The 15,621-nt window shown below is 38.0% G+C and overlaps 1 protein-coding gene across 6 annotated transcripts in view; it reads right to left on the bottom strand.

The window, feature by feature from the left end:
• Mthfd2l (methylenetetrahydrofolate dehydrogenase (NADP+ dependent) 2 like) overlaps nucleotides 1–15,041 on the bottom strand; it is an 89,438-nt gene extending 74,397 nt beyond the window's left edge. For 2 of the 6 annotated variants that reach the window (XR_013111919.1, XM_076938769.1), the window contains exon 1: nucleotides 14,654–15,036. Coding sequence is in view for 5 of the 6 variants with exons in the window: in XM_076938769.1 (XP_076794884.1) it covers nucleotides 14,654–14,769 (116 nt within the window). In the remaining variant the exon portion in view is untranslated. Of the gene's footprint in view, nucleotides 1–14,653 lie in introns of all 6 variants that reach the window. The other 4 variants (XM_076938768.1, XM_076938770.1, XM_076938771.1 and 1 more) reach the window with 4 other exon arrangements.
• Nucleotides 15,042–15,621: the final 580 nt, after the last annotated feature.

The raw sequence follows: 15,621 nt of genomic DNA, 5'->3' as shown, positions 1-15,621 counted from the left end.
TATTTCCACTGTCACTAGAGCCTTTCTAGAACATTCTGGCCTATCTCTGTATCTTTTATTTTAAAGAACTTTTTAATATTTTTTAAGAATTTCATGCATGAGTATTGTACTTACATCATTTCACCCCAATCCCTCCACACTCCTACTCCTCTCATGCCCCCAACAAAAACCCTAGTATCAGGCATGCAAAGCCTCCTTTATAAACAACACAGGCTGTTTCTGTTGCCCACTGTTGTCTATTACCACTTGAAAGTAAGAATCTGTTGCAAAGACATCATCCACTTTGGCTCAGGACTTGGAGGAACTGAGCTAGAACTGTTCTTTGGAGACTCTTAAATTTCATACGTGTTTCTCTCCAGCAATTTAAAGGTTTCTCACACTAAGATCTTTGATCACTTTTTAAAACTGATTTTTCTTCTGGATGAGAAATGTGGACCCAGTTTCATTCTTCTACGAGTGAAAAATCTAGTTTTTGAAGAGGCAGACACTTCTAGAGTGTTTGTTTTTGATGATAGTGCCTGCATGGGTTTATTATGTCTTCTATTTTGCTGGCCTATGCATCTGTGTTTGTGCCTGTGCTGTCTTGCTTTAGTTATTACATTTCTGTAATATAATTTGAGATGAGGTATTGTGACACCTCTAGCACTGCTCTTTTGCATAAGAATAGTTTTTGCTATTCAGGGTCTTGTGCTTCCATATGGATTTACAATGATTATATAATTCAGTGAAGATTGACATTAAGCTAATGAAGGGCAGATTATTTTGGGTTAATATAATTGTTTTCACAACATTAATTCTGCTAACATGAGCCTGGGAGAGTTTGCCATCTTCCAATGTCTTCAACTTCTTTCTTCAGTGTTCCAGCTTTTCATTTGGAGGTCTTACACTTCAAGATTATTTTTAAGTTTATTTTGAAAGTTATAAAAAAATCTTATAAATTTGATTTTTCTGATTTCTGGGTTTTGGCATGGTTCTGATTTCTGGTATGCAGAAAAGCTTCTGATTTTTCAACATTGATTTTGTACTCTATTAGTTTGCTAAAAATATATATCAGTTGTAATAGTTTCTGGTGGAAATTTTAGGATCTTTTAAGTATAAAATGATATCTGCATATAGGAATATCTTCATTTCTTCCTTCCCTATCTCTATTCTTCTAACTCTTTGTACTATTACCCTAGCTAAGATTCAGAACACTCTAATGAGTGAAAGTTAAGAGTTGACACTGTTATCTTATTCTATATTTTATAAGACCAGAGGTTTCTTCCATATTCAGTGTATTACCTATGGTTTTGAAATGTATAGTCTTTGCTCTGTTAAGGTAAGTTCTTTCTATTTCAAGCATAACTTTATCATTAAGGAAAATTAAAATGGATTTTCCTGCATTAATTAAAATAATCATGTGATTTCCCTTCTTAAGGGTATGAATACAGTCTTGCAGACAATGCTATATATATCAATTACCATGCATACAACCAAACTTGCTTCCCTGGAATGAAACCAGTTTGGTTTTGATGTAATTTTAGTGTGTTCTTGAAATCATCTTACCTAAATTTTTTTTGAGAAATTTTATGTCTTTGTGCATCAGGGAAACTGATCTACAGCTTTCTTCCTCGTGTTGCTGTTTCTGTGAGCACATTCAGCTTTGTGGATGAATGTGACTGTGTTCTGTCCCATTCTATCTTACGTAATATTGTCATTAGCTCTCCCTTAATGGTTTGGTAGAATTCTGCAGTGAATCCACCTGGTCCTGGACTTTCGTTGGGAGACTTTTTTTCTGCTTCAATTGCATTGTTCTTATGGTTCTGTTTAATATGTTTGTTTCTCCTTGATTTAACTTTGGTAGATCACAGGTGTCTAGGAATCCATACATTCCCTCTGCATTATCCAGTTGTTTGAAATTTGATGCCATTCCTGAGATATCTTTACACCTACAGTCTTCCCCTTTCACCTCTGTTGTTATTAATTTTGGTCTTCCTTCTTGCTTCCCTTTTGTTAGTTCGGCTAAGGGTTTTTCAGCTGGTCCCTTCTTTCGTTCATATAGTTTCCAGTGTATCATTGTTTCTTGATATTTCCTGCTCTTTGAGTTTGTATTGTTGTTTTTCTAAGCTCTTAAAGTGCATCACTGGATTATTTATTTGAGGTCATCTTAAGGTTTTAATCCAAACATTCATAGTAACAAATTTCTCCTAAGAATGACTTTAGCTCTATCCTAAGGTTTCTGGTAAGCTGTTCACTCTACTGATGATACGTGTATTGGTTTACTGACAGGCACCTTATACCATCAACTGATCCTCACACCTATTTATAGTATTACATTTCCATTTTGGTTACTACACATTAGTATTATATCTCAAGATAAGGTAGTCTTCCATTTTTGTTCTTAAGACCAAAGCTGTTTTGGCTATTCATGGTCTTTCATGGTCCTACTTAGACTTTAGAAATTTCTCCTTCCAAGAAAATTGCCTTTAGTATTTTGGCAGGACTTGTATTGACTCTAGATAATTAAGATGGTGTTGGCATTTTAATATTAATTTTTCAGTGCATGGATGTAAATTTATGATTTTGGTGGGACTTGTGTTGACTCTATAGGCTACTACAGATAGTGTGGGCATTTCAATATTAATTTTTCAGACCTTGGGTGTAAATTTGGAATTTAACAGGAATTGTGTTGCCTCCGTAGATAACTGCAGACAGTGTGGGCATCTGAATATTATTTGCTAGTCCATAAATATAAGAGATTTTCTACATAGTTTTTCTTCAAACCCCTTCATCAATGTTTTGAGTTTTCAGTGTGCAAACCTTGTGCCTCTGTTAAGCTTATCCTTAATTATGTTAAATCTCATGTTGTTGTAAATAAAAATACTTTCCTAATTTAGGAAGGTCATTCATTATCAGTATATAGAAATGCTACTCATTTCTGGATGCTGACTGTCTGCATTACTTTCTGAATTCACGTACCAGGTTTTCAAGATTGTGTACATGGAAGTCCAGTATCTGTCTCTCTGTCTCTGCCTTTTTGTGTCTTTCAGTATGTATGCATGTATGTATGTATGTATGTATGTACATCTCTCCCCGCCCCTCTCTCACACACACTTACATATGAGAATTGTTCTTCCTTTCTAATTTGAATTTTTCCCTTTACTTGACCTTGCTTTGACTTAGATTTCCAATACCATATTAAAAAGAAGTAAGCAGAGTAGATATCCTAGCCTTATTTCTGATTTTAAAAGGATAGCTTTTAGATTTTTAGCATTAATCTGTGAGTTATTAAAATAAGATCATTGTGTGAAGTACATCCTTTTTATATCTAATTTATTGAGTTCATATCATAAATGGACACTCAATTTTTAAAATGGTTTATCTGTATCTAATGAGACAATCATAATTTCTGGCCTCCATTCTATTCATGTGGAGTGTCACATGTATTTATTTGCTTATATGCTGAATCATTTTGCACTTCAGAGATACACTCAGCCTATTATTGACTCAATCCTTTTAATGTGCGGTTAAATTGTTTGCTGCTGTTTCACCAAGTATTTTTGCATCTGTGTTCACCAAGGACCCTGGTTTGTTTTCTCATGGTTTTCTTGTCTGGCTGTGGTATCAGAGTAATGCTGCTCTCATATGAGTTTGAAATGAACTTGAAACTATTCCATCCTCTCCTACTCTTTAGAAGAAGTTAACAGTGTGATATTATTGCCTAAAGATTGATATGGTCACCAGCGATTCTGTGAAGTCCTCAAATTGTTTGTTGCTGTTGAAAAAAATCTAATATTTATTCAAATTCTGTATTCATTAATGCTGTTTACATTTTGTGTTTCTTCATAATAGTCTTGGTGGTTTAGGTTTCTAGAAGTTTTCCAGTCTCTTCCCGATTATCTGATTTGTTACAATGTAACAATTCACTGGTGTCTTTTGGCCAGTAGTACCCTTGTAGTAGTATATCTATTTTAATTAAAAGTTTAAATTTTACTTCAATTTTACCCAATTATTGATACTTAACTGCAACAGACCTATTGATACCTCATTTCAACAAACTAATAACAACAAAACAATAAAAGTCTATGCAGATTATTTTTTTAGATATTTAGGATATAGCCTGTGCATTTGGGAAATAATTTGCTGCTGATAGATGGAATGTTCTATATGTTGTTAGGTTAATTTAAAGTGTTATCCAAACCACTATAGTCTCTTATCATTATTGGACTGGTATTTATTTCTATTTCAGTGGTGGGAATATACATTTTATCTTCTTGAAAAATTGACACAATTATTATGCAATGATCTTCTTTGTCTCCTTAATAATTTTTTTAACTAAAATTCTATTTTTTTTCAACATACAACCATGTTACTAGTGCATGGAATGTTTTTTCCTATATTACTTTCAGCCAAATGTTATCTTTATAATTAAGATGAGTCTCTTAAAGACAGAACGAATTTAGAGCTTATTTTAATTTATCCACACATGCACTCCATGCCTTTAATTAAATGCTTTACTAAGTAAGGATTTGCTATTGTCATGCTGCTTCCTGGTTATATATGGATCCTTCAATCCTTTCTTCCTCTCTTACTTAGTTTTGCTGATAACTTCATGGAGAGTTCCTTTGAATGAAATGACTTGTTTTCTTGCTTTCAAATTCTTCATTTACTTATGAAAACTTGTCATGGTTATCTGTTTATGTGTAGGTTTTCGGCCTTCCTGGTTTTCTTTCCACATTTATGGAGTTTTCTCTCATTTATTTAAGATTTATGTTGCTTTCATTTTTCTGTTCTGAGATTTCCATAATTAGTACTTTGGTTCACTTGGGGTGTCCTGTATACATGGGACCATAAGGTTAAAAAAACTTCCTTCGTTCTCTCTTTTGTGACTCTAATGGGGTAAATTCAAAGAACCTGTCTTTGAGCTCACTAAATATTTAGTTTTTTTGTTGTGTTTTCTTGGTTTGTTTTTAAGTTGTCTCATTTTTAAGTTTCCAATTTTGATTACCATGTTTCTGATTCCATTTAGATGTGCTGTTGCTGTTTCTTGTTATGTGTGGTTTTCTGTAGCTTGCTGAGCTTAGACTATTTTGAATGTTGTTATTGAGACAAAATAAAGAGGGACTATCATTCTGTTACTTAGCTGATGGCACATTTCTATGGTTATCTGTGATGTATCCATTATGGTACATTTAATGGTGTAGGTGGCTATTTCAGTTTTACAGATTAGCTTCAGCAGAGAATTCTTCCACCAGCCAACTCACCAAAAGATTCTAAGTGGGCCTTGTTTGAGTTATTAAGTGAGCAAATTCCTGGACCAAGTATTAAGTACACAAGAGTCACTCTGTTGCCTGGATCTACCAAGACAGTCCTTAAGCTTGGGTGTATGGGCCAGCCTGGCTCCGATGTCTAACTGGATGACTGTCAACTGGCTTTGCTATCAAGGTAATGCTGATCTCTCCTAACAAACTTTAAACTGTTTCTTCCTCTTTTATTTTTTGGAAGCATTCAATAAGTGTTGATATTCTTACATTTTTGAGAGTGATCATGAGTGACACCATTAGGTACTAGGAGCCAGATCTATAGATTGTATCTATGCAGGTAAATCTGGAGCCTGAATCCACACAAGATTACCTGAAACCCAAATCCATCTGGGTAAATCTGATACTAGGATGAGCTTTATCTAATTCCATGGGTACATAGCCTGACTTTGGAATGGGATTGTTTTGAGTGTATGGGGGTTGGCTGATGTTGGTGTCCATTGCGGTAAGCCTGATTTCTAGGTCTTCTATCTACAGGGACTCACCTATGGTTAAAGGATATGAATACTACTCTAAGGCCTGAGACTGTGGAATGAACAGCAGTTGATGTCTGCAGATGCTGGCCTGATATTGGAGTGGTTCTAAAGCTGAGTCTTGAGATGCTGAAAGAGTGGCTGAAATTTGTGGCTGAAAGAGTCATCCCAGCATTGGGGGATACCCGAAGCCTAGAGGAATGGTGCACAGCCTGCTGCTGAGGTCAGTCTGGAACCTAGTGGAGACCTAGAACATGGAGCCATGTGTGCCAACCACTAGACCAAAGCAAGCCTGGAGACTGAGTCAACTGGGGCTGGCCTAGAGTGTGCCTTGTTTCATACAAGCTTTTGTTATAAGCCAGGAATGATGCTGGGGTCCACAGCAAGGCTGAGAGATGTCTCCACTCCTCTTTAGTCATGTGTGTGTGTGTCCTCCAGACTATTCTACTAGAGTCTGATGGATGTAACTGTGCAGGTAACCTGAGATTGCCCTTTTCACCGTTCTCAATGCCCCCTCTCTTTAGATAATACATTATGGTGCCTCACTCTTTCACTGGATGCATCCATATGTACAAAGGTATTTTCAGTTGTGGAAGGATGTTCAACTTGATTCTGAGAAGGGAGAACTGAAAAGACCTACTCTGTCATCTTGTTGGTGCCAGTGCCCTTTGTTCATTCAAAACATTCCATCAGTGAATCTAAGAAGAAGGTATTACTAGGATGTAGTCTGTATCCTAACTTGTTCTATAGTTGTTTTTGAAAAAAAAAATCTAAATTTTAAAGTGAAATGCAACTATGTTTGCCTTTAGGCTTTGCACTTTTCCTTTCTTACATGGCTAGCCAGTTATTCAAACAGATTGGCCACGAGGTGTCAGACTTTAAAACCTTGGTGTTTTGTTAAAAATCTATACTTGGCTCCTTAAAGCCACAGTTAAGAACCATCCCTCTCAAAACAGGATTAATCCCCTTGTATACTTACAATTTGAAGAAACTCATTATGACTAAATGCGCTCAAAGTTCTTCATTGAATACACAGATATTCATAACAATATGCAAATAAATTATAATAATTCAGCAACTGAAATATAAAGCCATAACAAATTAATACTATACATTAACATAGTTGCTGTAATTAACATTTAAAACTAGTGATAAAATTTATATCTAATACAAAATATTTTATCATAGAATAATCACTCTCTGATGCCTACAATCAGATTTCAGAAATGGTAAGGGTTTGAAAAAACTATTTTATAAATCAGTTTATCATACCTACAAAACTGTTATATTTTATTTGAAATCTGATAGAAATTGTTAGTCAATATAATCAAATATGGGTCAAAAAGAGAAGGCACCTTCAGCTTTGCAAGGCTTTAGGCAAATTTCAATGAAAGAAAGGTTTATAAAAAGAAATTCATAAACCAAAGAGCTAAACTAATTAAATGATAATTCAATATGCATGTAATTTTGAAATTATATGGTGCATTAATCTGTTCCTTCCAAAAAACAAAACAAAAATATGTTAACTCCTCAATTCAAGTACCTGTGAAGGTGATAAACAAGGGAAATAAGGGCTTTCTTTGCTTGTGCATCTAAGATGTCATAGAGAAAAGCCTTACTCCACTGTCACTGCTGTCCTTTCAATAGACCCAGGGTAGTATATGAAACATGGAGGGGAGAGAGCTGAGTGATGACTGAGGGAAAGACTGGAGTCATGCCAACACAGCCTAAAGAAACCAAACCATCTCTGTGGCAAAACCCAGAGATGGGGAGAGGAAGCGTGGTGCCACCATAGCTTATTATCAGACCTCTAGCTTATGGGAGGGGTAAGAACAGATTCTTATTGCTTTCTCGGTTTGTAGAAAACTTAGTAAATGTCTAAACATCAACACCTATGCAGTAGCCTTTCTGCCACCAGATTCTGAAATCATAGTCTCAAACCCTTTACATGTGTGAAAACAAACCCTGCCATAGCACAGATTATAACTGAGGTGGCTTCTAAATGGACACTGTGTAGGTCACACAAGCAGCATGAGTGTTTTGAGCAAAGGATGCTTTGCATCTAAAGGGGATGATGAAAGACAGTGCAAGATTACATCATGGTATGTAGAACGGCATGCTGGGTAACTGAAGTCATGCAAAGTAAAACTATGGAGGAATGCAGACTACTATAACCCCAGTGTAAATGTTCCAACTTATGTAAGAAAACTATTGAATGAGTTAGCTTAATGTTTTCATGTAGATTATTACCTCGAAACATATAAAAATACAGCTGAAAAGACAACTTTACTACATCTAACTATGACAAAGCTGTTCTTAAAATCAAACAACTTTTGTGATGGATGATTTTATCTTTTTTGTTTTCTTTTTTCCCTTTTTATTAAACATAGATTCTTTTCTCATTTAATAAAATCTAGATAAAGATTCCCCTCCCTCCCTTCCTCTCAGCTCCTCTTTCGTGATGAATTTATCTCACAGAATGTGGTGTAAAGACACTCCGAAAGGAGACAGACATCACCTGTGAATTTATGTAAACAAACACATCTTTATATTTTAATATAAAATAAAGATAGAAACTGATGATTTAGAGGTTTGTCCTAAGCTTAGCAATACTTTAATATCTGGATATGAAATAATTTTAAAACAAAAATTGTTACTATTTGGTAAAAGAAAACATTTAAAGTTAAAGCTTGTAAAGTACTGCAAGAAATTTTTTTTAATTACGTATATGCTTAACTTTTCCCAGAAAAAATCTGAGTATCGGTATCAAAAAAGGCATAACTATGAAAGTGATTCAAATTTGTCATAAGTACTAAGAGTAATTATTCAGTCTAAGTAAAATTAAAATTCTAAAAGTTTATATGAAAAAATTGCTTTGCTGTATAAGTAAACACACTTTCTTAAAATATTATTGAAAATATTTTGAAGGTACTATTCATAAGCTCTATATATGTTTCTTAGACAATGAATATTTTAAGTGAATAATTTTTTATAATTTTAAAATCCTCTTTATTTGTCAGAAATTGTTTTGTGGTCACTGGTCCAAATCAAAAGTATACCTAACTTGACCCCTTGGCAGTAGCCCTCATGGCCCCCCTGTGGCAACTAGCATGAATGCTATTTCCTGAAATTATGGAAATATCTTGATCAGCTCCCAGAAAGACAGGAAGACTCTCCCATGGCCTCTCTTCTCTGTTGCTGAGCCAGCTGCTGAATGCGACTTTATTAGTAAGCAGTAAATCACTGCAGAAGGCAAGGGGTGTGGAAGAGCAGCCCTGTGCTATAAAAGTTACTCAGTGGAACCCAGAGAGATTGGGTGTAATCCTGGTCCACAGGCAATTGCTTCCAAAGAACCAGATTACACCCAATGCTCTCCACTGATATTACCCAGCAAGGCTAAGAGTTGCCTGGCTAGTTTACAAAATGGTCCTACTTTCTAGTTCTCTTAACCAATGGACACACAGTCACATAACCTGGAGCAATATGGGTAGAGAGCCATCTATCTATATTTACCCATGTTTCTAGGAGCTTATTTGTCTTACCTATAAACATGTAACTTTCTTAAACTATGGTTACTATAATCAAATACAGGGTATAGAGTATAATAAACCTGAGCAGACCAGTTAACAAGGAAGCCAGTTTTTGTATATCAGCATATTGCTCTGTAAGCACCAGAGCCTAGTCAAGACCAATATAGCGATTAACTTGGACACTTAACAAGTCCTTCAAATTTCTGTTTAATTATAAATTTAATTAGAGCATCAAGGAACTGCTTTAGGATCTATAAAGATGAAAAGGTCTCATAACATCATAAACCATTCTAAGGCCTCCACGGGTTCAGCTTCTTCACTGTGTGCCTTGAAGCACAACATGGGTACTTGAAGTTTGTGTTAAAAATACCCAAAAGAACCAAGGCAAAGTCAGATATAGAATAAACGTAATAATGCTAATAACACTAATCCTGAGCCTTTGTCATATTTTTAAAGTAAATGAATACTGATGAACCTTAAGTTTAGGACCATGTTATGGGCATTTTATTTCCTACCTTAAGTACTTCACTCAAACCTTGAAGCAATTTTTATGAAAAATCATATATGTGGAAATAAACAAAGCAATAAAGCAAACCATGGTCTATTGTGTATGATTCGTTCCAATGTCAATTTTATAGCTTGCCAATTTAGAACCCTCAAATAAAACCAAAGTATTAATCATTATCAAAAATATACTTTATTATACCAAACAGAGCCCACAAGACCATTTATATTCTTCTCCAGGAAAGAATTTGATTCCACAAGAAGCCCTAGTTCACCTGAAGAAGTCCCTGGACACATTCTCAGAATGGTTTCAGATGTGAATACACAGAATTACAAGGGAAACCAATTTTATCAAGATAGCCTAGGGTGGGGGTAAGTCTTATAGTAGGCACAATATTATCAAAGTGATGAAAATAGATGATGTTTTGTGATATCTTAATCAACTGTGACGTTAGAGAATATCTGTGTATCAGTGACCTCACAAGAACTGATGGAAAATAATATTAATTATTGCCAGTATTTACAAGGGGAAAACACTCAATCAATCGGATGTTAGTGATCTCTCTTCCAGGTTCATGGATTCCCTCAGTTCCATCTATTGGGTCCTATATTAAGATATGTTTCATTGTGGGAATCTGAGAAAATAGTAATGAATCTGGTTATATTTAGAGTATATTTATATTTTATCCAGGCATAATGATGCACCTTTAATCTGAATACTCAGGAGACAGAAAACAGTGTTTCTGTGAGTTTGAGGCCAGCCTATATAGAGAGTTTCAGGCCAGCCAGGGCTACATAGTGAGTCCTGTCTCAGAAAAATAAGTATAATTTGTATGTCAAAGGTGTATCTCTCTGGTTACTGCACTTGCTCAGCACTTCCATGGCCTTGGGTTCAATCCCCATGGTCACACACAAAAAATACCACTTTAGAAAAAAATGTATAGACAGATATATGAATGCTTGCATGTGTGTGTGTGTGTGTGTGTGTGTGTGTGTGTGTGTGTGTACCAGAGACCACACAAATGAGACCTTAAAGAGAAAAAAAGAATCTTTCCTTTAAAACCTGGAAAGGAGCTTCATTCACAGAAAGAGAGGAGGTGGGAGGGGTAGGGAGGAAGAGAGAGAGAGAGAGAGAGAGAGAGAGAGAGAGAGAGAGAGAGAGAGAGAGAGAGAGAGAGAGAGACCAATTCTTTGAACAGGATGATGGGAGGAAGAATTACAAGAAGACTTCAGAGAACTCCTGGAAGAAAAGGTAAATATCCAACTTATGTCCTTCCAGAGGTGGTGGAAGTCCCACAACATGTGGTTTAATCTGGGGTGAAACAAGGCACTGGGCAAGACTACAAATTGGGAACTAAGAATTCACAGAACAGTAAGACTTCCTAAGTGTCCCACACTGTTGCAGGAGGTGTGGCCTGGTTTCTTCAGACTGTGGGATCTGGCCTCTTGAAGTGATCAGGTGATTAGTGTTTTACAGGGGCAGGGCCATGATCTACACTGTTACTCTGAAAATTTGATCTTCAGGATGTTACATTAGTGCACCCTTTCTGGACAGCTGAGACATACTTGAAAGGATAAAATTTAAACAGAAGACAGCAAGTGGTGAAACATTTAGTTTCCAAATGTAAAAATAACAGAACTGCTTAGAAAACAGAACTGTATCTAGATAACTAAGTCCAACGGGAAACAGATCACATGATCACCTTTGCCAACAAAACAGTACAATGTTGATAAACAGCATTGGTAGCCTTTATGACTAGTTCTCCCTTCGCTGAAATCAATTTAGGTAAAAATCAGCTTTGGGGGCTGCAAGAGATGGCTCACTGGTTCAGAACACTGACTGCTCTTCCAGGTTCTGAGTTCAATTCCCAGCAACCACATGGTGGCTCACAACCATCTGTAATGAGATCTGATGCCCTCTTCAGGAGTGGCTGAAGACAGCTATGGTGTACATAAAATAAATAAATAAATAAATAAATAAATAAATAAATAAATTTTTTAAATCAGCTTGTGTAGTAGTCCTAATTGGATTCTGGGTCCTTTAAGCTTCAGGGAGGATGAAAGGTCTTTAAAGCAAACAGTAACTCTGCAGAAAAGGCAATCCTGAGTTAGTCCTAGAAGAGAGACTCTGAAGACGTTAGCAGCGTTACTACTAAAACCCATCCTGTAAAAATTATTGGACCACTCACTCTAACATATTTAAATATCATAAACTAGAATCTTTTTCTGACTCTAAAAATAGAGGCTTTTAAAGTGCTTGATCAGTAGCTAGCATTATAAAGCTATTGACAGTGAAGCATAAAAGCGAAACAGTACGTAAAGCTGTACGCTGGTGTCGCAAACGTCATAGTGCCTAAAAGGCATCTGTAGGGAGAACAATAGGAGAAGGTACTAAACCCATGGCTGGAGAAACCAGTGGTCGCACTGTGGACAGATACATGGGATCCCACTGAGCTACAGAATGATGTAAACAAGCCCTGCAGAACCACCCCTGTTATGGGTTACCTGCGAATCTGCCTTGAGCCCAGTACCAGCTAATGTGCAAAGTCTGTGACACTCCTGCCCCACAGGGCTAGGCAGCTGCTAAGTTCCTCCCAGTGCACTTGCCCCAAACTCATGCAGTTTAAACCAAAGCCATTCTGACCCGTAAAGTCCTTACATAGTACCACAAAGAAGGAATAATTTAAGCACCAAGAATGTTCTTTAACGTCTTGACCATGTAAGTAGTTCTTTTCACAACAAAAGCAGCTTCGAAAAAATAGAAAGACATATGTATTTACATCAATTTCCCTCAATTACTAAGCTGTAATTTTCATGCATAAATAGGATACCTGACAAAGAATTTTAAAGGACGAAATTATTGCAAAATGAATGGTAAATAATATTATGAGACCTTATAGCTTCCAAACTGCGTCAAATATTATTTCTTGAAATTCAACTTACTAAATTAACCCTCCATGTAAAGAATACTTAGTGTGTTCCATTTTTATAGGTGTCTACCTAGACAAGAAATATAAAAATGTCAACAATCTTTTTTCTTTATAAGGGCTCTGAAGTGTGACAAATTGGTTAATTTAATATAGTTAATGTCACTGGGGGAGTTTATGTAATCAATAATAATTTCCAATAAAAAATATACTATGATTTAAATGTCATGCCAACAGGAGTGATGTTAAGTGTGACACTCACTATGAGGGACCAGACAAATGAGGTGTCACTTAAAAAGATGACTGAGTGGGGAGGCAGACAGTGGCGACCTCTGGAAGATGGAGTCTCTTCTCTCTGCTGGTCCTAAAAGAGAAAAGAGACACCAATAAACATCAACACACTGTCCACATTCCTCCCCACCCGAGATACACCCGTCTACCGGTGTTTCTCATCCTTATAGCCAGCCTGGCCAGCGGGCATAGCAGTCAAGACCAAAAGAAATGTCAAAAAATACCACCATATCCGAACTTAATTAGTGCCATCTTAAAAACAAAACCACTACAAATGGCATTTCTCTCTCTCTCTTTCTCTCTTTCTTTCTTTTTCTTTCTTTTTTTATGTAATTGTAATCTGCATCAAACAAAATAGAAAGCAGGCAGGCACAAAGTAATGTCTTTTATTATCACAGTTTGAAAAATTGTCTTCCAAAACCAACTGTACTTTTAATTCTAAAGTGGCGACTAAAGGTATTCTTTATGTATGTATCAGAGTTCAAACCCAAGGCCTGCAACCAGACCAAAATACAAATTACAGAACGGGAAATCTCCATGAGTGGATGAATAGCTATGTGTTTGTAGGTGTGGAGCATGTGCCTACAACCAAATATTGGGGTTGTAAGTGTTGTCTCAGTAGGCATTGGGCATGGGGTAAATGGGGGATGGAGGAAGGGCCATTAATCAACTTGTACACTGCCAACAAGATTACCTTTAGTCTAGAGGGAAGCACTAAAAACTTGAGATTCCAAGGATAATAATTTAAATAGAACACTGTTAGTAGATAATCCCTTCCATTCTGTATTGCCAATAGAACCCTTCCAAATCTGTTCTTCTAAGGGAGCAGAGCACTCTGGCAATGTCGAGAGAAAAAGCAAATCCCAACGCTACTACAACCTAACAGTGTACAGCAATAGAATTCTGAACCACTATCATTTTCACATATCTTCTTCTATAGACCTAGTGACTATAAACCATCTCCGAAGTTAAAACTACAGAACGTACTTTACATTTTAGTGACTCGAGACTAAGATCCAAACATGTTTGATGGGGAGTTAGTTTAAATTACACAGCGTTTGTGGACACAGCATCGCTGTTTACCCTCCTTGAGTACACAAAGTGAAATATACACGGACAAGCGAGTCTCCAGACACCTAGGAAAGAAGCGAAAGTACATTACTGGAAGCCCTGAAAGTTTACAAAAGAGGTCTGCTGAACTCTGGGTAAGACACTGAATTGTTTGTTATTCCATAGGTTGGATTCTCCAGCAAACAAGGGAAGATGAGGCAGGATGGCCGGTTCCTGGGCACCATGGTGTCTTTTCATTTTCCCAGGCAGGAACCAAATCCGAAGGCTGGCAAGTGAGAGGCCAGCATGAAACCATTAAGACATTCAGAGGTGGGAAAGACTTCAGCAAAGCCCAATGACAAAGGAACACAGAAACCGAAAGGCTGGTCGACTGTCTCCACAGCGCCTACTCCTGCTCGCACAAGAACAGCCTGAACAAAGCCGGGGTCCGAGAGAGCTGCCCACGCCCGCAGCCCGTCGCCTGAGCGCCTTGCACTGCGGCCACTCCGGGCCTCCACAGGCCCCGCCGCCGCCACGCGCGCTCCGCCACGCGCGCAGCCCCTGCCCGCAGCTCCTACCTCCGGCCGCTGCTCCCGAAGCCCCGCCACACGCGCTCCGCTACGCCCGTGGCCCGCGCAGGCGCTCGGCCCAGGCGGTCCCGGAGCAGCGAGAAGCCGCGGGCCCTAGTCGCCATGCTTTGCCGTCAGCCTCCGGGGGTCCTGCGGTCAGCTCTGCGGCACGCCCGGGGCCCTCAGCAGGATTCCCGGGCGCGGGGCGGGCGGAGCCCCGAGGAGGCGGAGGCGGAGGCGCCGCTGGTGGCCGCCGGGTGGCGGGAGACTTGGCTGCGACCCGCGCGCTGTCGCCTCGGGAGCGCAAGGAAGGCCTCCGCCGTTCCTGCAGGCTGCACGCCCCTAGTGCCCGAAGGCCCAGCTCTGTTCCCTGGTCTGGTTTCCATGGTTACAGAAGCGCAACCTGGAGCAGTAAAGTTGTTTCAGGTCTTTGCTTTTCACTCCCTCTGTGACCTTAGGACACCATAAGAAAGATACTCAAGGAGAGGGAGAAACAAAGATGGCCCTGGGATTTCTATGACTCTGCAGCATCCAGAAGATCCATTGCATTCCTAGAGTGGATCCTCAAAGCAGAGGAAGTTTGCAATGTGAAAGCAAAAATTAAAGCCAGAGAAAAAGACAATCCAATCCGAGTCAAATCAGCTGCAAAGCTAACAGGAAATATTCCTCCCAATATTTCTATATATAATATAAGTCCATGATCTGTTTCAGAGCTGCTGTCTGACTGAGGGAACTTGTTAATGGAAAGTCCCAGACGTTAGAGATCTTGTTCTGTGAAAATCCCATCAAGAGCAGCGGTGCACTGTCTGGCTGGTAGAAGGCAACTAAACACAGAGAGTGTGGAAGAAAATCTTGGCACCGAGACTTTATATATAACACTATCATAGTGTGTAAAAGATTTTTAAAATTTCTGCTATGGAAAATAAAATCTGTTAAGAGAATGAAAAGCCAAGGGAAAAAAATGCGGTGGGTGTTTG

Source organism: Arvicanthis niloticus, chromosome 7, assembly GCF_011762505.2.
Source record: "Arvicanthis niloticus isolate mArvNil1 chromosome 7, mArvNil1.pat.X, whole genome shotgun sequence".
NCBI lineage: Eukaryota > Metazoa > Chordata > Mammalia > Rodentia > Muridae > Arvicanthis > Arvicanthis niloticus.
Note: the sequence above shows the minus strand (reverse complement) of the source record. Positions and strands in the feature narration are given on the sequence as shown.